The following is a 20,641-nucleotide window of genomic DNA, read 5'->3' on the forward strand; positions in this document are numbered from 1 at the left end:
CTGTATGCAAGAACTGATGCGGAATCAAAACCTGCTTATCCAGAAGCTTATCGAGAATAAATAATGGCTTCCCTACGTCTATGTCTTTGGAATGCTAACGGCATCTCCAAGCACAAAAATGAACTGCAACTATTCCTAGACTCAAGTGAAATCGACGTTTTGCTGATTTCGGAAACACATTTAACATCAAAAAATAATTTTCAAATACCAAAATATACCTTCTATGCAACAAACCATCCAGACGGAAAAGCTCATGGCGGGGCTGGTATCCTAATCAAAAACCGTATAAAACACTCGTTCCTCAACAGATTTGAAACACAGCACCTACAAGCAACTGCTATAACCGTACAAACCAGCTGCGGCAACACTACATTGGTTGCCCTGTACTGCCCACCACGCTTCTCAATCTCTGAAAAGGAATTTACCGATTTCTTTAACACACTCGGAGATCGCTTCATTGCAGCAGGGGACTATAACGCCAAACATACGCACTGGGGATCTCGCCTGGTAAATCCTAAAGGCAAGCAGTTTTACAACACAATAGTCAACCCTCTCAATAAGATGGATTGCGTCTCACCGGGTAGGCCTACTTATTGGCCCACAGATCCACAGAAAGTGCCTGACTTGATTGATTTCGCAGTAACCAAGAGGATTCCACGTAATCGGATCACTGCGGATACACTGCTAGATCTAACTTCCGATCACTCTCCAGTACTATTCACACTATTAACAAGACCTCAAGTACTTGATCGCCCATATAGGCTTACAAACAACAAAACAAATTGGCTTAAATTTAAAATGTACATGAGTGCCCACATTGACTGTTCGCCGAAACTGAATGCTGCAGAGGACATTGATATGTGCGTCTCTGCACTTGAGTCTATGATGGCAGCTGCAGCAAAAGTATCTACTCCACCTGCCTCTTCTTACACTAAACCTGTTGACAGGCCTACGAACCGGCGGATAGAACAATTAGTAACGGAAAAACGACGTCTAAGAAGAGAATGGCAGATTACTCGCTCACCAGCAGCAAAACTTCGCCTAAGGCATGCTAATCGCAACCTCTCCAAGGCGTTAAGACAAGAGGAAAGCTGGGCTCAAAGAAAATACATAGAAAAGCTCAGCCCAACCAGCACTAAACATCCTCTGTGGAAAGCCCACCCAACTTTAAGCGCTCCTGCAGAGACAATTTCACCGATAAGGAGTCCAACCGGTGGATGGGCCCGCAGCGACGAAGAGAGGGCATCCGTATTTGCCACACATCTTAAAATGGTTTTCCAGCCAAATCCAACATCAAACTCATCTGTACTTCCCCCTTCGAGCACACTAACGGATAGTGAGTACTCGGAACTCCAATCGGACGAGATCACTGCAGTTATTAAAAACCACATAAAGCCAAAAAAAAGCCCCTGGCCATGACCTAATCACACCGAAAATGATCCTGGAACTCCCTATCATTGCCATACAATACATCTGCAAACTGTTCAACGCTATAATAAGAATTGGCTACTTCCCAAGAACATGGAAAAGGTCCACTATCATCATGATTCCTAAAGTGGGAAAGGACAAAACCCAGCCATCATCCTATAGGCCAATTAGTTTGCTGCCATGTCTTTCGAAGCTTTTTGAAAAGGTCCTGCAGATCCGACTAAACTTATTTCTGGCATCGGAGAACACAATCGCTTCACACCAGTTCGGCTTCCGCGAAAAACATGGTACAATTGAACAAGTCAATCGCATAACATCCGAAATACGAACAGCATTCGAACTAAAAGAATACTGTGCGGCTGTCTTTCTCGACGTTGCCCAGGCTTTCGATAGAGTTTGGCTGGAGGGTCTGATGTTCAAAATCCGGCAAAAACTGCCACAGTACACCCACAAACTCATGGAATCTTACCTTTACAATAGGCAATTCGCTGTAAGATGTAATGGCTCCGTCTCGGCTGATTTTGAAATCAAAGCTGGTGTACCGCAAGGCAGTGTACTCGGCCCATTGCTCTACCTACTGTACACTGCAGACTTACCAACGAGTTTAGGACTTACAACGTCCACTTTTGCCGATGACACGGCAATCCTCAGCAGATCCAAATGCCCAATACAAGCCTCTGCAAAATTAGAGGAACACCTCAAGGTGGTAGAGGAATGGCTAGCAACCTGGCGTATCCGGGTCAACGAGCAGAAATGCAAACATGTTACATTTACGCTTAACAGAAGAAACTGTCCAGCTCTAATGCTAAACAACGTACCAGTTCCTCAAGCCGAGGATGTCACTTACCTTGGCATCCACCTAGGCAGAAGACTAACTTGGCGCAAGCACATCGAGGCAAAAAAGTCACAGCTTAAACTGAAAGCAAGTAGCCTACATTGGATCATCAATGCTCGGTCCCCTCTACGTCTGGAATATAAAGTCCTCCTATACAACACCGTACTGAAACCCATCTGGACTTACGGAGCCGTACTATGGGGGAAGGCAAGTACCAGCAATGTCGATATTATACAAAGAGCGCAGTCGAAAATTTTAAGATCAATCACGGGGGCCCCGTGGTACATACGGAACGACAACATTCAAAATGATCTAAATATACCTAGCGTAAAATCTGAAATAGGTAGTCAACAACTAAAGTATTCTGCGAAACTGGATGCACACCCAAATGTTCTTGCCAATTCCCTTACGCGAACTAATAATAGAACTCGTCTTAAAAGAAATGACAGACCAACCCAATAACAAGTGATTCGGGCCGCCTGCAATATCCCCAGGATTTATCTTAAGTACTAGATTAAGAAAAATATCTCAAACTTGTTGTTAGGCTCTAATTTAAGAGTAGATTCAACAAATATATATTAAACGTTAAAAAAAAAAAAAAAAAAATTTGTAGATAAATTTGCTTTACGTAAATATAGATAAAATGGTCTGTTGGGAATTGTGAAAGCTGTGTATTCTCTGAATTTCTCATCAAGAGGTATCTGCCAGAAAAATTTTTTCATATTACGAGCTGGACGTAATCTGCTAGGTATGCATTGACTATATAAAACCTGAGAATCAAGGCACAGGCAACATTTATTGTGTTTTCTAACTAACACGCAATTACTACGCCAATGACTTATCTAAGAACATTTTTCCTGTCTCAATTTTTTGACCATTAAACCGAATTCAGCACACTAATTATCCAATATGTTCCAACCTAACAATTTAAAATTAAAATCGGACTAGAAACATGGAAAATATACGTAGGCTAGTGGCAGCGCTAGAGTGCTCCTGTGTTTTTGTGAGAGTGAGCGACACAGCATATGCTTAATAGACATACATTTGGTGTTTGAAATTAAAAATATGTGTTCACCTGGTGCATAGTATTTCTATTAATCCGGTTGCGATTAAGTGCTTTTATTGTTGAAGTAGTGGTATGTCTTTTCAATTCTAGAGTGGTTATTGAAGTCAGTTGGTGAGAAAATTTGGTAGTTCGCGGAATAGCACTATACAAACAACTTCCTTATTTTCGAAAAGTCTTCAATAAATCTCATTGAATAAAAAACTATTTGAGGAACAGGGGTTATAAACAAAAGCTATTTGCCCATTTGAAAAGTCTTGCACTACAAGGGCATACAAACTTCGGCGCAGTCAAATTGAACTTTATTGATATTTTGTATTTTATTTGGCGAGCTGAATTTTTTTACTCTGCTGGTTTTGGGTTTAAATGTATAATTTAAGGACAACTTTTTATTTAAAAGCTGTACATATGTTCCCACAACCACAACTTCTTGCATATTTTCGAAAAAGGGACACTTTAAATTTAAAACATACCAGTAGACACCGGGAATACGGCCTCATTATTAATTTGCGTTTCAATCCATTCCATCAAAAGTTCAATATATTTCTTGGCTGGTAGCGCAGTCGGTTTCTTATACCTAAAAAAAAATTATGTTTTTAATGACCAAATAGTTTTTGGGAGAGGTGTGTCGGAAAATAGGATATTATATATTTTTCTATCAGGATTGAGTCTGTAACACTGTACCACCAATTTGGATAAAAATCGGATAAACGAAAATTGTGTGTTACTTTTTATTTTCAATGCTAATGACAACAGAAGGGTTAAGAGGTGAACATTCCGAACATGCCCAATAATTCGTGAGCGTATTAGCTTTTTTTGGTGAACTTAATAAGAAGTAAATAAAATTTTTTTAGCTGCCTCCAAGTCCTTCAAGCCGGATACAGAGATCCTCTCGAACCTCAGCATCGGCTTCCCTTCATTTTCCTCATCGAAAAATTACTTTCATACTTCCTGCATTTATTCTTTGGGTTTTGTGGCACCGTTCCAAAAATTCCCAAACGTTCCAAGCCGTTCCTTGGGCTTATATGGCTGCGATCCAAGTTATCCCAAACGTTCCAAATCATGTTTGTGGATTTTTATTCAAAATCTTCTGGGATATTTATCAAAAAGAAGTGAGCTTTAAGACCGAAAATATGGACATTTTTCCATTACCTTTAAGGTCCCATGTATGGATCTGACATTTAATGGTTTTTCTGCGGGGATAATGAAGTTTAATACGGCCATTCGTCGAATATAACTTTTTGAAACCCCCGTATCGATGAGTAGTTTAGTGGTTTTTCCTTCTACTGTTCTTGTGACGAACGGTAGAAGGAAGTGTTCCCTAAAAAATTACAAGATTCTTCACCATCTGACAAGTCGTCACTAGTTGCCAGGACGCTCGCCTCTGCTTTTGTATAATAGGCTTCTTCCCCAGAGGGATCTTGAGAGGTGATTTTCCAGATTTTGTTTGACTTGACTTGATTTTGACTTGTTTCCTGTATATCTGGTTGCTTACCTATACATTGAAGAGGGATCGACCTCCATGGGCTGTGGTGTTGGATTTTGTGGTGGCTTCCCTTTATTGTTTGGTTTGTTCCTAAGCCTATCGTAATGGGGAGTCTTTTTGTATGCTCCTTGGCTGTTTTCCGAGCACTTATTCTACTCTATTTTGCCTCCTATAACCTTTAGTAACTCCTTGTCACTACTATCACTATTTTTTTATAATCCCGCCACATCAACAGACGTGAACAAATATTGTTTAACAGTTTAAAGTGTTTTTGTAATGGTTGGTGCAAAATTTAGTTTTGGAATTAATTAAAACACAGAATGTCCACATCAACGTTTTAGTTAACTAACCACCCCTAATGCCGAATCATCATTCTATGCTCTTTTATTGCTGAATTGTGGCAGGAGTATTTGGTGGGTTTTTTCCTTGTTGGTTGTGGCTGCTTCTCGTCATACAAATAGTTTCTTAGCCGCTGTCGTCACAAGATCAGTGACGTGACATTGTTGCTATTTTTTGTAGTAATAATTTTTACCACATAGTTTATAACTTTTGGGTTTTTATTTCAATTCTATTTTTGACTTAGAATTGTTTTTTTCATTTAAGAGTTGACTGCGATACACATCGATACCTATCGCGAAGCAACTGTGAATGTAGGCGCCAAATCCAAAAACCATAAGCATTGGCTGGCTCATGTTACCAAGCGATCGTGGCCACTGCCAATATTGCAGTTGCATCCGCTATTGCCTCTTGTCCATGTTATACATTAATGTATGTTTTTTTTTTTTTTTTTTTTTTTGTATAGGGGGGAAAGTATTGAAAGCCGAAAAGTGTGGGACTTGGTATCGACCTTGGTTAGGGGTCACCTCACCGCACTAAAACCTACCCTACTTCCGTATCCCTCTCGCGGAACCAACGCTGAAGTTATTACTTCACGAGGGGGAGATGGCATGAAAGCCTCATCTAGATACTCATCTAGAGTTTGAATTCTGGTTGCGCTGACGTTCAGCGCGACGCAGGGACTGTATGATCACTGCAGCTAGGTGGCTAACTGCGAGCCAATTGTTTTGCGAGCTAAGTAAGATATCCATCAAGTCATGGACTATGAATGGCCTCCCAATGCCTTGGCTTAGCTCTTCCCGTTCAGCAGTGAATCGCGGACAGACAAAAAAGACATGCTCTGCGTCCTCAATCGGCCCCGTACAATATGTGCAGTAGGGGTCAGATTCGTGCTTAAATCTGTGCAAATATGATTTAAAACACCCATGTCCCGTTAGGAGTTGCGTCAAATAAAAATCTGTTTGGCCGTGTGGCCGACTCACCCATTCCCGCACATTAGGTATAAGGCGGTTTGTCCAGCGTCCGTGGGAAGAATGGCGCCAGCGGTCCTGCCATGTGCGAATGGACACCTCTCTTTTTTGAGCTGCTGTGCTGTTGCTACTGGCCTCTAGTGCAGCAATATCAAGTGGCAACATGCCTGATATGACCAAGGCAGCATCTTCGGATACAGTTCGGAACGCACATATGACACGTAACGCACAGGCTCTGTATTGCGATCTGCAGGCGCGGCTGTATGACTGGATCGCCATCGCTGGAGCCCATATCTTTGCTGCATATAGGAGTACGGATCGTACCACCGTGGTGATGAGCCATCTGCTTTTCTGTCGGGTGCCACCGTGATTGGACATTATCCTTGCTAAGGCTGATGTTGCCCTTGCTGCTTTGTCGGCTACATATTGCAGATGGTGCTTATATGTTAGCCTATGGTCGACCATCACCCCGAGATATCTTATTGCCGGCTTGGAGCGGATGACGCACCCTGCAACATGAATGATTGCAGTCTCCACACGTTTCCTGCTGCTGATCAATACGGCCTCTGTCTTGTGTGCAGCCAGAGAAAGAGAATTCCTCTGCATCCAGGATACAATTGATTGCACGGCGTCGTTGGTCCTGGCCTCTGCTTCTCCCAGCTCCTTTCCCACTGTGACCACTGCTATGTCGTCTGCGAATCCAATGATCTGCGTCCTTGGTGGCATGTCCAGACGGAGCACTGCGTCATACATGACGTTCCACAGGGTTGGGCCAAGCACCGAACCTTGTGGGACTCCGCCTGTTATTTTGTATTCCTGTTGCCCTCTGTCCGTTTCGTATATCAGGATCCGGTCTTTGAAATAACTGCGAATCATTGCAATCAGGTATTCTGGTGCAGCTAAGCGTTGTAGTGACTCAAATATGCACATCCAGCTCGATGAGTTGAATGCGTTTCGGACATCCAGTGTGGTGATAAGGCAGTACTCTTTGCCTCCTCCTTTCCATCGCTGGCCCTCTATGGCTTTTTTGGCTATTTCTGTGACGGTATGTATCGCGTCGACCGTACTACGCTTCTTTCGGAAGCCAAACTGATGCTCCGAAAGTCCATTCCGGGCGTCGAAGTGGGCTTCTAGTCTGCTGCGAATAATCGATTCGAACACCTTACCCAGCACATCTATCATGCACAGTGGCCTGTACGCTGAAGGTTCGTCCGTTTTTCCTCCTTTTGGGAGTAGTACCAGCCTCTGCCTTTTCCATCTTTCTGGAAAGACTCCTTGGCACAGACAGGAGTTGAATACATCGGCCAGTTTCGAGGGCTGATTCATTGCGATGAGCTTGATGACACCAGCAGGAAATCCATCAGGGCCAGGCGATTTTTTGCTTTTGATCCGCATGGCAGCCAGCACGATTTCATCATCACTAATAATATACCCGGGATTAGTCTCTTGGTGGGCTCCTGCAACTGGATGCTGCAATATCGGCCGCTCTGGGAATAGCGTTTTTACGATGTTTGCGAGCAGTACACCATCTGTGGGGGATGGGCGTTTGGCAAGTTTGCCCATTACCAACTTGTACGCCGCTCCGAAGGGTTGGTCATCGGCATCCGCGCAGAGTTTCTTCCAACAGTCAGCCTTGCTTTGCTTTATGGCTCTGTTTAACAGTGCACGCCGCGTTTTATAAGCGTCCAGTAGCCTTTGGAACGAGGGACTCCCTCTGGCCCGCTGCTGCTTGCGTCTGGCTTTAATGCATTCTTTTCGCGCTTCTGCAATTTCATGGCTCCACCAATGCACTGGTTTGCGTGTGCTTCCACCTTGTCTCTTGCGGATCATTGACGCATCACAGGCTTCGCTGATGGCAGAACAAAGCCTTTTTACCTGAGTTTCTGCATCCCCTGCACTCCTCTGTGCGTTGTTCATCATAAACAGGAAAGCCTCCTCGCTTAGGGTTTCTTGTGACCATAACTTAGGCCGTGCCAGGCGCGTTGTTTGGCCACCACACTCGAATATTATTGCACTATGATCACTGTGCGTATATACGTCGGAAACTATCCATGTAGCATTCCGTGCCAGGCTCGTGCTTGCAAAAGTAACATCGATTATTGAAGTACGTCCTGCTCTGCTGAATGTTTGTGTGTTGCCGATATTCAGTAGACTCACGTTCAGAGAGGCGAAGGAGTCCAGAAGGATTCTTCCTCTTGCCGTGGTTTTGATGTTTCCACACTCCATCGCCCATGCGTTGAATTCGCCGGCAATGATCACTGGCGGTGATCTTCTGGCGTCGGCGGCTATACAGTCAATGATGGCTGCAAAGTCGTCTATATCCACACTTGGGGCTATGTAGCAGCTAAAAATGGATATGCCGTTGCATTTCGCCCTGGTGTAGCCTCTGTGTCTGCCAACACACTCTAATTGTAATGGAGAATGTCCGCAACTCCATATTGCTGTGCCCGTGATGTTGTTTTGGGCCCAGGCCGCGTCCTGTTTTACCCCATATGGTTCCGACAAAAGCGCTATGTCGATGCCCAGATCAATAACAGTCTGCTTCAGCAAATCCTGTGCTGCCCTGCAATGGTTTATATTAAGTTGTAGAAACTTAATTTTTGCACTTGTTGGTTGCCTTGACGTACAACGGGCATCCTCTGCTCAGAGTGTTATGTGCCGCGTTCTTTTCGCCGTACCTAGTGCATAAGATGCACTTTGCGTCGTTGTTGCAGTCTTTAGATGCGTGACCGCTCTCTCCGCAGTTGAAACATAGGCTGCCTGCCTCGTGCTCCTTCTTGCACCTGCACCTAGCTGATGTATGCCCAAAATCGAGACATTTGTAGCACCTCCTTGGCTCTATCTTGGCTCAAATTCTGCATTCTGCAAGACCAATGCGAACCGTTCTAGCAGCAATCATTTTCGATGCCTGATTGGCATTCAGCAGCATAGTTGCAGTTTGCGTACCCCTATATGCCTTCCGCATCTTGGGAAACGATTCCTCTGGCAGAGTTTCCTCCGTTAATTTGACGGCTGCATCAAGAACATCCTCGAGTTTGGAATAGAACGGTATATCCCTGATTTCGACTGTGACCCTTTCAGTGATAAGCTTGACCCGTCCTTCGTCGCCAAGCGCTTGCTGCAACGCCTTGTGTAGTACTAGCGTACCGCCATCGTCATGCTTTTTCATCTCCAGGAGAAGTTCTCCTGCTGCTGTTCGACGCACTCCGCAAACTCCTTCCTTGTGCGAGAGCATGGCAGGGTCAGTCTGGACTGCCTCCAGTACTTTTGCATACATGCAGGGTCACTGCATTGCACCATCAAAGCATCAGGCCGTCTTCTACTCTTTCGTTTAGGTCTTTTGACCATTTGTTGGCGACTTTTTGTAAGGGGATGGTACCCTCAGCCGATTCTGCAGCAGATGTATTTTGGGTGGTTGACTGTCTTGACACCAAGCTGGGCCGTGTGACAGCTTCCCGATCCTTTGCCTTTTGCCTTGTACCTGCAGCATTTGGTGTAGCACTTTTGGCCACAACAGCCGCAAACGTCAGTGGCCGCGTCTTCTGTTTTGGCTTATTGGCCCGAGGTCTGCTTTCTAGTTGGGTTTTTACACCATCCAAAACCGTCTTCATTCTTGCCAATTCATCCTTCATGCCACAATTTGCGGTTGGATGCTGGCTTGGTGCAGAAATAGCGACCATTGCAGCTATTTGGTCGACAAGTGCTCCGAGTTCAGTGATCTGTTCTTTTAGACCTGTCTGGACGCTTCTCGGCCTTTTTGGTGCCGCTTCTGATTGGTCGGCAGGTGGACTTAATTCGCGACCTCTTTTTGGCGTATCCTCTACCTTGACGACTGCTGCTGGTGTAAAAGCTGGCAGAGACTTCAAGTTTAAGGCCGTCGGAGCCGAATGCGTAGCTGTTGGCGGCGTTCTGGCCATTAAGCTGCTTCGAGAAAAGGCAGTTGCTCCCGCTGGCATTTTACAGCCATTACTGCTTGTTGCATTGTCCGCTGCATCGGGCAAGTGTGCCACCGATGCAGTAGTTTTCCTGGTAATATTAATGGATGATAAATGATAAATAAATGGATAATAAACCCCGGCCGCGGTTTGATTCGCGGGTGGATTTCCACTTTTGTGGCTGCCACCTGGAGTAATTTCGTTTTTTCCAGCCATTTTTATTATAAACTTTGATGCATTTTATACCTACTGCCAGGTACGAAAGTTCGTTAATATGCTGCCGGCCGATGCGACACAGACGCAGACCACAAGCCGCTCAATATGAGTACAGACGCTATGCGGATTTAGGGCTTCCCGAAGGGAAAAAAAGAGAATTAGAGAAAGGAAGAAGATATGTAGTTCAGTCGGCAATTTCCAATTTAATTTTGGCGGCCAAAATGCTGTTCCCGAAAGTATGCAATGTTACGGGGGCTGGCCAGCAGGGCTTGGGCGCCCTCTGGTGACCAAGATAGGGCGCTGCTTTCCAACACTGGTGCGCAGCTGCAGTTGTCAGCTGTTGTTATCGGCGGTAGTTGGTATTAGACAGTTCAGCAACAAAAGAAGATCGACAATGCAAAGGAGGAGAAAGTTCCAGGAGTTCCAGCCCTTGGCGAGAGAAGCGCGGGAAAATATGGACCCCTCACCCCTTGCGGAGCACCCAACTCCGATTGGAACGGCTAATTTTTAAGGCAACAGAATATTTCGTTACCGGTTGCACTCCACCACGGTAGATGGGCTCAGCTGATTTTGGTGCCAGGTGAGCGACACCTCCTCAATGAGCCTCTACTAGTATTCCCTTTTATTAGTTGCAGGGTACACACACGAATTCAGGTTCGTTAGACGGAGCGACTACAGGACGCGACCGCACTGGTGGGATAAACAAACTTTTGTTTGTATGTATGTATGTATATACATTATTGTATGAACATAAACATATTCAAGCATGTTCATATAAGTTAACACATCCGGCCTGACATACATAAGTCCTCGGCCTAAATTCTGCATGGGCAGCAAACCTGCAACTATATTTCTGCTTCCCATGCAATCGCTTCTCCGCTGACAACGCTACACCGCTACACAACGCGAATCGCGACGAACTTGATCCATGCAGCATAATTGCTGACACAGCGATTATAGGTCAGGTCTAGCTTAGCATAAGAACATTTTGTACTTTTAGTTTTAGTCTTTTACGTACAATAAACGGAATCGGTCGATCCAAATTGGTTAAAGAACTATATTAACTGGCGCCCAACTAATTGTAAAAAAAGTACTCAAACACCCTGAGCAAGAAATCAACATCGTCATTACGGCATTTGAGTTTGCAAGGAAAAAAAAAAAAAAATATCAAAGAAGTTAAATTCGGCTATGCCGAAGTTTATATACCCTTGCAGTCCTTGACAATAATAATTTCACATGTTCAAAATTTGTTTTCTGCAACTCAATTCATTAATATACAAACAAAACAATTTTACTCTTCATACTATGTACAATTTGTTCTTCTTCTTCCCTCATTCCCTAAGCAAAGCAACGCACGCATACACATACAGTTTATGTAGCGTTGCGTCTGTGTGTGTATGCATGTGCTCTGTTGATTTGATGATGACGTAGTAGGCAGCAAGCAGAGCTGCCGGCAGCGATTGAACCGATTTATATAGACTGTAACTTGTGTTCTATTTATCCGATCAGGGTCAAATTTTGGGATCTGAGATTTTATATCAAATTCTATTATATTGGTGAATTTCATGGGGATACTCCAATTTTTGCAAAAATTTTTGTTCCAGAGCTATATGATATAGTAGTCCGATCCCAAAGATTTTCATACTTTATCTCACCCGGGTAAAAAAAAGCTCCCAAAAAAAATTTCATCCCGATAGCTCTTAAGATGGCTGAGTAAAACGCGTACGCACCGACGGACAGACGGACAGACGGACAGACGGACAGACGGACAGACGGACATGGCTATATCGACTTAGCTTCTCATGCTGATCAAGAATATATATACTTTATGGGGTCGGAAACGTCTCCTTCTGTGCGTTACAAACATCTGACCAATTTTATAATACCCTCTGCAAGGGTATAAAAAATCAAGAAGTTATAAAAAATAATTAATACAAAAAATCAGCAACAAAAAATCAAGAAGTTATACAAATAACTAACAAACAAAAACACAAAAAATCAACAACAAAAAACCAACGAGTTATAAAAAATAACTAAAACGAAAGGAGCAACAAAAATCTGCAACAAAAAACCAACAAGTTATATAAAATAACTAAAACAAAAATACAGAAAAATAATCAGCAAAAAAATTAAGAAGTTAAAAAGAACAACTAGTCTAGAGGAGACTAGCAGAAGAAACCAACAATAATTCCAAAGGGGCGTACCCCCCTTTGAAATCGAAACCGTCAGACCGACGTAGAAGGCGAGACGAAGAGAAGACAACACACATCAGCGAATTATTCTATATAAAATATTTTTACACATATTTAAAAGAAGACATGTAAGTAGAGTGCTTGTTTAAAAATAAAAATACAAATTCAAAGAAGTGAAAATTGTTGAGAGTGCCTTGTATCTTTGTAACACGAAATAAAAAAAAAGAAGATTAAAGATATCTTATGAGCGAAAGTGACAGTAAAGAATACGATAGTGAATTAGAAGAGTTACTAAAAGATTTAAAAGAAAAATTAGTACCAACAGAAGTAACAAACAAAATGCCTTTAAATGAGGAAAATATGAAAGCAATATTAGAGTTTGCAGTCAATAGTGCTGTTGCCAGTGCACTGCAAGGCCAGGCGCAGGTATTTGAAAAACAAATTCAGGATATTAGAAATGAATTCAAGAACCTAACAACGTCCGTACCAGAAGTAGAAGTCTTCAAAGATGCCGAGATAGTTCCGGGCATCGAGTGTAATGAGGCTTTAGATATTGTGAAATCGGTACCCGATTTCGAGGGAAAAATTGAAACATATGTCTCTTGGCGGAAAACTGCGCATACGGCGTATAAGATTTTTGAGAGTCATGATGGAAGTTCAAAACATTATCAGGTACTGGGCATTCTGAGAAATAAAATTAAAGGCTCGGCTGATATGGTACTGTCTTCCTACGACACACCTTTGAATTTTAAAGCTATTATAAACAGACTTGACTTTGCTTACTCTGACAAAAGACCGATTTATATAATAGAACAAGAGTTGTCTGTACTAAGACAAGGAAATTTATCAACCATTCAATACTATGATGAAATCGAGAAAAAATTGACACTCCTAATAAACAAAACAATCATGACATATGATTCCACCATAGCTGCTTCCCTTAATGAAAAATATCGAGCCGACGCATTAAGAGTATTTATTTCTGGCACAAAAAAATCGCTTAGCGATATTTTGTTTTCAGCAAGGCCTAAAGATTTGCCATCAGCTCAGGCTCTAGTACAGGAAGTTGAGTCAAACCATGAGCGCTTCCAATTTGAGCAGAGAAACGCTATGGAGAACAATTCTCCAAATCCCTTGAAAACTCCATTTTTTAAACAGAAACCTCAATTTGGTAATAGCCCAAATATAGCCACCACAGCCTATGGATGTTGATACTTCTTCGCGGTTTAAACAACCGACTTAATATCCAAACCAAAACAATGATCCATACCAAAATCAGATTTCAAAAAGACCAAATAGTGGAACGGCCAGATACACCGGGCCCAAACAACAAAGAATTAATCACATATCAGTAGAAGAAGCTCCCAAAATCCCAGATAGACGAAGAATATCGAACACTGGCAGAATCTGAGGTATCAGATACCGATGACCAAGTACAGCTCCAAGAAGTAAATTTTTTAGGAATAGCTCCCTGCTACCGTTCGTAGAACGATCGATAGCAGGAAAGACAATAAAATTACTAATCGATACAGGCGCAGCGAAAAATTACATAAAACCGATGCCAGAATTAAAAGGAATAATTAGTTTTAAAAAAAAATTTTTGGTTAACACACTTCATGGCTTGAATCCAGTTCAGGAAAAATGCCTTATGCATCTTTTTGGCACCAACGCCACATTCTTTCTATTGCCAAATCTAACAAGCTTTGACGGAATAATAGGGCTGGACCTATTAAACGAAGTTTGTGCCACTTTAGACTTTAAAAGCAGCACGTTAAAAACCCAGTCCGGATCCGAAAAAATTCAATTCCAAAAAAGCTTAAATGGCAATTTTACAGAGGTAAAAGACATAGAAGTACCCCCAGGAATCAGAGAAAAATTTACAAAAATGTTAGAAGAAAGAATAAGAGTTTTCGCTGACACAAACGAAGCTTTACCTGACAACACAAATATCATAGCCACAATCCGAACAGAAGACGAGAACCCGATCTACTCTAGGCACTATCCATACCCGTTGAGGTTTCAGACTTTGTCAATAGCGAGACTAGTGACATGTTGAGGGATAATATTATCAGACCATCAGTATCCCCTTATAATAATCCCTTGTGAGTAGTTGACAAAAAAGGAGTAGACGAACAAGGAAATAGGAAAAAACGCCTTGTTATCGACTTCAGGAAATTAAATTCAAAAACAATCGATGATAAATACCCTATACCCAATATCACTGCAATCCTTTCAAACCTCGGACAAGCCAAATACTTCACAACTCTTGATTTGAAGTCAGGATTTCATCAAATCCTTCTCGCGGAAAAAGATAGGGAAAAAACCGCATTTTATGTAGGAAACTGGAAGTACGAATTCTGTAGACTTCCCTTCGGTTTAAAAAACGTTCCCGGAATCTTTCAGCGGGCAATTGATGACGTCCTTCGCGAACAGATTGGCAAATCGTGCCACGTTTATGTAGATGACGTGATTATATTCTCTGAGAATATGGAAAACCACGTCTACCATATTGCTTGGGCATTAAACAAACTGTATAATGCTAACATGAGGGTATCACGAGAAAAGTCCCACTTCTTTAAGGAAAAAGTCGAGTATCTTGGATTCGTGGTTTCCCGGGGCGGTATTACAACCAGTCCCAGTAAAGTACAAGCAATTGGTAAATTCGAACAGCCTACCAACCTGTTCCAAATAAGATCATTCCTCGGCTTAGCAGGTTACTATAAAAGTTTTATAAAAGACTTTGCATCTATAGCTAAACAATTAACTGACATACTTAAGGGTGATAAGTGCTGGTCAGTCAAAGAAAATTCCAGTAAGTCTCAATGAGAAGCAAATATTGTCTTTCGAAAAATTTAAAAATATCTTAGCCTCAGAGGACGTAATGCTTCTATAGCCTGATTACCAAAAACCATTTGACTTGACCACAGATGCTTCGTCTTCTGTTTTAGGTGCTGTTTTGTCACAAGAAAAAAACCAATTACGATGATATCAAGAATCTTAAAAGACAACGAATTGAATTTCGCGACAAATGAACGTGAGCTACTTGCGATAGTGTGGGCTTTAAAAACCCTTAGAAACTATCTGTACGGCGTAAAGAATTTAGATATATTTACTGACCATCAGCCACTTACATTTGCCGTTTCCGACAAGAACACAAACGCGAAAATCAAAAGGTGGAAAGCGTACATTGATGAGCATAATGCCCAAATTTTTTTAAACCGGGAAAAGAAAACTTCGTTGCTGATGCTTTTTCAAGACAAAATATTTATGCTTTAGAAGAGGACATTCCATCGGATCTAGCCACTATTCATAGCGAACAGTCTTTGACCTATACTATCGAATCCACAGAAAAGCCAATTAATTGCTTTCGCAACCAAATAATTATCGAAGAAGGCGTTACGGCTTCCCAGAAAATCTTTATAATGTTCGGGAAAAAGACAAGAAATGTCGTATACTTTTCAGACAGGGACACCTTAATAGAGTAAGTATGTGATGCAGTAAAAAAGGACGTAGTAAACGCTATTAAATGCGATTTGCCAACTTTGGCATTCATCCAAAACAAAATAGTTGATACCTTCCCTTCCACCAAATTTTGCTATGCCAATAAATTGGTTATTGATATCCACGATAAAAACGAACAGAAAGAAATCATAGTTACAGAACACAATAGAGCTCACAGAGCGGCCCAAGAAAATATAAAGCAGATACTTCAAGATTATTTTTTCCCTAAAATGACCCGCTTGACTAATGAAATTGTCGCAAACTGTAAAATCTGTAATAAGGCAAAATATGACCGACACCCACAAAAACAATACATCGGCGAAACCCCCATTCCCAACTACGTTGGAGAAATACTTTATATCGATATATTTTCCACAGAGAAAAAATATTTTCTGACTTGCGTTTGTAAATTCTCTAAATTCGCCATTGTCCAACCCATAGCCTCTAGGATAATAATTGATATTGAACCCAAAATATTGCAACTCATGAACTTCTATCCCCGCACCAAATGTATATATTGCGACAACGAACCATCGCTAAATTCGGGAACAATAAAGTCCCTTCTAAAAAATCATTTTAATGTTGAAGTTGTAAATTCTCCCCCACTGCACAGTACCTCAAATGGACAGGTTTCAGATTTCACAGCACTTTAGCAGAAATTGCCAGATGCCTGAAACTGGAAAAGCAATTAAATGATACAGTTGACCTTATTCTCCAAGCAACAATAGAATACAATAAGACAATACATTCGGTCATCAATAAGAAACCAATAGAAATAATTCATACATTCCCGCCAGAATTTGAAGCAGAAATAAGAAGTAAAATCGTTAAAGCACAAGAGCAACTCGTCCAGAGACAAAGATAGGAAAGATAGGACCTTCCAGGTAGGCGATAAGATACTGATAAAATTAAACAAGAGACTTGGCAACAAGTTGACACCCTTGTTTGAGGAAGTCACGGTTGAAGCCGACTTGGGGACAACGGTTCTTGTCAAGGGGAGGGAGGTACATAAGGATAACATTAGATAAACGAACCATCCTTCTAGTACTCATTCTCTTTATTCTTAACAGGGTTTGGATACTATACCTTCTACTATTAGGACCAATGACAACCGGAAAGATAACAAACTACTCGAACTCAGAATACATCCCAATACTGGACGGGAAAGCTATTATTTGGAAATATTATGAAATCCTCAGACACTCAACTAATCTTTCAATGTACTCGGAAATTACCGATGAGACAACAGCATTAATGGTTCACTTCCCTTTATCTCATATGAGATTACTTCTTGAGTCCGACGTACAACATATAAGAAATCTATTGGACAGTTAACATTCATCAAAGACAAACTAGGAGCATTAATATATTAGGAACAACTCTAAAGATAATAGCAGGAACACCAGACTTTAATGATTTCGAAGAACTTAAATTCCAGCAAAAAGAATTAGCTAATTCAATAAACAGGCAGTCTTTAATAAATTCAAAAGTTCAGGAGAAAATAAATAAATTTACAGAGTCAGTAAATACCATCATTAAATTTGCAAAAGAGAACCAGATTGAGACAGGCGAACTTTACCGAACTTTGCTCAATAGAAATAGAATTATGAATTCGGAACTTGAGACTCTAATGTTGTCAATTACACTTGCAAAGATACAAATAGTGAATCCGGTAATTTTTGATTCAGAGGATTTCAAGAAAATTGTAAATGAGCACTCTGCAGGGCTAACTATAACTGATTTAATTGAAATATCTTATGTTAACGTAATATTAGATAGTAATTTCTTACATTTCATTATTAAATAAATACAAATAAATGGGTCTCTCTACAGAAACATTAAAAATATCGTCAAAAGACACCCAGGCTCAACAACGTCAACCACACTAAATATTACTGGTCATAAGAAAATTCTAAGCATGCTATACCTTCAAAGATTGAACTTTGAAAACCTTCATCATATTGGCAGCATCGAGAGGAACATGAAATTATGGCCTATAATAATGACCACCTTATTTGTCACCATCCATCGCTATATTCGTCTGTTATAAAACCTTCCAAAAATGGAGAAACAACAGAGAGCAAGCATCGCTAGCTTAGCATAAGAACATTTTGTGCTTTTAGTTTTAGTCTTTTACGTACAATAAACGGAATCGGTCGATCCAAATTGATTAAAGAACTATATTAACTTATATATATGTACATTTATATAAGTTACGAGTTCCCATGCTTAGCTGGGGCTACTAACCATGTCCTTCCTTAGGTTTCAAGGATATTGTGCCGTGGAGTCAAGGTCGTAACTTGTACTGATAGAAAACACACTAGGGTTTTCAACGTTAAAAGAATAGTTTAACTAAAACTAACAAGGGGAACTTCAGGTATGCGAATCACTGATTTGGATGAATTTTGGATATGTCATAGAATACCCCGTCATTTAAAGCTGTGTGAAATATTTCGGCGCACTATTCTATATTTTCCTGAAAAATCGCATTTAAAGTTATATAGAGTGGTCCTTTAAATATACCCCGAGACGCTTCGTGGACGCCGGCCTCGGCGCCATGCCGTCTGCTAGGGCACAGAAGATCGCGCCTAGAGAAGGTCAGCCTTTCGGTGAATTCTGCCTAGCGGCAATATACAAAGAGTTATTTAAAGAGAAATACAAAAGTGCTTATGCTACGAGTGAAAGTGAAGTGTCTAGTGTGAACCGCAATGGGTCACTTATGGGTCTCATATCTCTGTTGGTCGCATGATTATGAGGAAGTGAAAGATATAGGTTGCTTATATGGGTTGCTTTGTTGGCTAAACAGTGTTAAATTATATGGGAGATGGTGTACTTAAATATTATGTGCATGGTAAACGCAGTTGTGAGTGTGTGTGGTCTGCGGAGCGGTGTCGCTTTATGTCGAGGGAGGGTATTTCACCCGATACTCGTCCAGACGTATCTGGTAGAGTGCATTAATTGTGTCCTTTTGTAATGTGAGTGGACGGGGTGCGGGACATTGTCCCGTTCGTAGCGAGAATGGTGCCCCGGGTATGCATGGAACCCGGTCATTACACAGCAAAGTGGGTTCGTATTCTCGACGCGCTGGCAGGTCAATAAGGCCATCAGTCGAGAATAAAGAGAATGCGAGGGGTCCCACATAGGAGTCAAGAAGGCTTCTAATGTCAGTATGCAGATCGATCATATTATACGCAGCCTCGATTTGGGCTTTAGTGTCAATAGCTACAGCAGAGGGATCCGATCGTCGCACAGGCTATGCGCGCTGCGAAACTGGTCGGGGTTTCGCACGGCGTCTTACGAAGCACCTCTGGTGATTGCTGGAACGTTACCTATTGACCTTCAAGCAGATATAATGAAAATAATTTCAGCTCCCGCATGCGGATCTCAGGCCAGGCGTCGCGCGCGATTGAAAGCAAGAGACGCAAGCATCACCCTGTGGTAGGCTAGATGAGATACGTCGGACAAGGGCAGATGGGCACGATAACTTCCAATTCTGCCTGGTCTGCCCCGGTGACATATTTTTCGAGTGCGGGCGTGTCGAAGACGGCGGAAGAGGGCTCGTGGTGGAGGCGGGTACTGCAATAGGCGTTGAAAACCTAGTGAAGTTAATGATGCCGACCAAGAGCATTTCGGAGGCGGTGAGCAGTTTTGCCGCGCCGATTGTGACAGAGCTGGACCTGGAGAAACATAAGGGCATCTGTTAACCTGCGAAGCGATTCCTAATTTTTTCGAAACCCACTTCACTGTAAAGCTGTTATTATCTCTTTTGCTAATATACGCCTGATCTCTGTTTCCTATCTTGGGTCTTGGATGCTTTGTTGTGCTATGACGTAGTCCGACATTTTCAGCCAATGTCGCGTTGGTAGTTACGCCCAAGGATCTTCACGTCGCCGAAGAGCATTGCAACATAGCTATAGCCAAAGTTGGCTATTGGCTAATCGCCGCAGGGCTTAAATTGGCAGCTCAAAAGACCGTCTATGCACGTTTGGGGTATGTACTGCTTTTTCTTTTCTTTTTTCTATTTATTTTTGTTTTTTCTTGCATACAGCTGGATAGCAGGCTCGTGACGCAGGCCAACCCGGGCTTAAAAGCTCCAAATTTGCCGCCTGCCAACTCTGCAGAATCCAGTGTAAGCTTAAAAGCGGAGCTTAAAAGAGGTCACGCCAAGTGCTCCAAACTTTTGGGGTTCACGGGGTAGATAGCAGTGTTTCAGCCCTCCAGCTGCTAACACGGTCTGTTGGCCCCAAGGAGTCGAAAGTGCCAGGTTTAAGACCGCCCTGTAGAAAATTTTCAATTTGCATTTTTGACAAAAATTAATTGGAATATTTGAGACCAGTGGTTGGCACTTTGCAAGCATTTGGAGAGCTTGAGATCGGCTGCCTTGGTGGCTGGGCCAAGTAAGCGGCTACAAACATTGGCGCGATGACAGTCAAGGTAGGCCATTCTGGCCGTTCTCGGTCTCCCAAGTCCTCCAAGAGAAGACATATAGAGCCACTACTATGAGAGAGCTCCCGTTTATAGACACTCTCCAACTCTCCGTCCTTTCCAAAGCAGGCCCTCGCGGCCGGGTATTATGGTGCAACGAGACGATCTCTGAAGAGCGGAAATCCTGTTTCGCAGCCATACTGCGTGCCAGAAAGATCGTTTTTGGCCGGGCAGGCATGAAACCTTCTGCGAA

At 42.1% G+C, this 20,641-nt stretch overlaps 1 protein-coding gene across 8 annotated transcripts in view; it reads right to left on the bottom strand.

The window, feature by feature from the left end:
- The window catches only part of Mob3 (MOB kinase activator 3), a 292,093-nt gene that overhangs the window by 149,718 nt on the left and 121,734 nt on the right, over positions 1-20,641 (bottom strand). For all 8 annotated transcript variants that reach the window (XR_011031561.1, XR_011031559.1, XR_011031560.1 and 5 more), the window contains exon 4: positions 3,800-3,903. Coding sequence is in view for 5 of the 8 variants with exons in the window: in XM_068283951.1 (XP_068140052.1) it covers positions 3,800-3,903 (104 nt within the window). In the remaining 3 variants the exon portion in view is untranslated. The remainder of the gene's footprint in view (positions 1-3,799; positions 3,904-20,641) is intronic.

Source organism: Drosophila tropicalis, unplaced genomic scaffold (assembly GCF_018151085.1).
Source record: "Drosophila tropicalis isolate 14030-0801.00 unplaced genomic scaffold, ASM1815108v1 contig_258, whole genome shotgun sequence".
NCBI classification, from domain to species: domain Eukaryota; kingdom Metazoa; phylum Arthropoda; class Insecta; order Diptera; family Drosophilidae; genus Drosophila; species Drosophila tropicalis.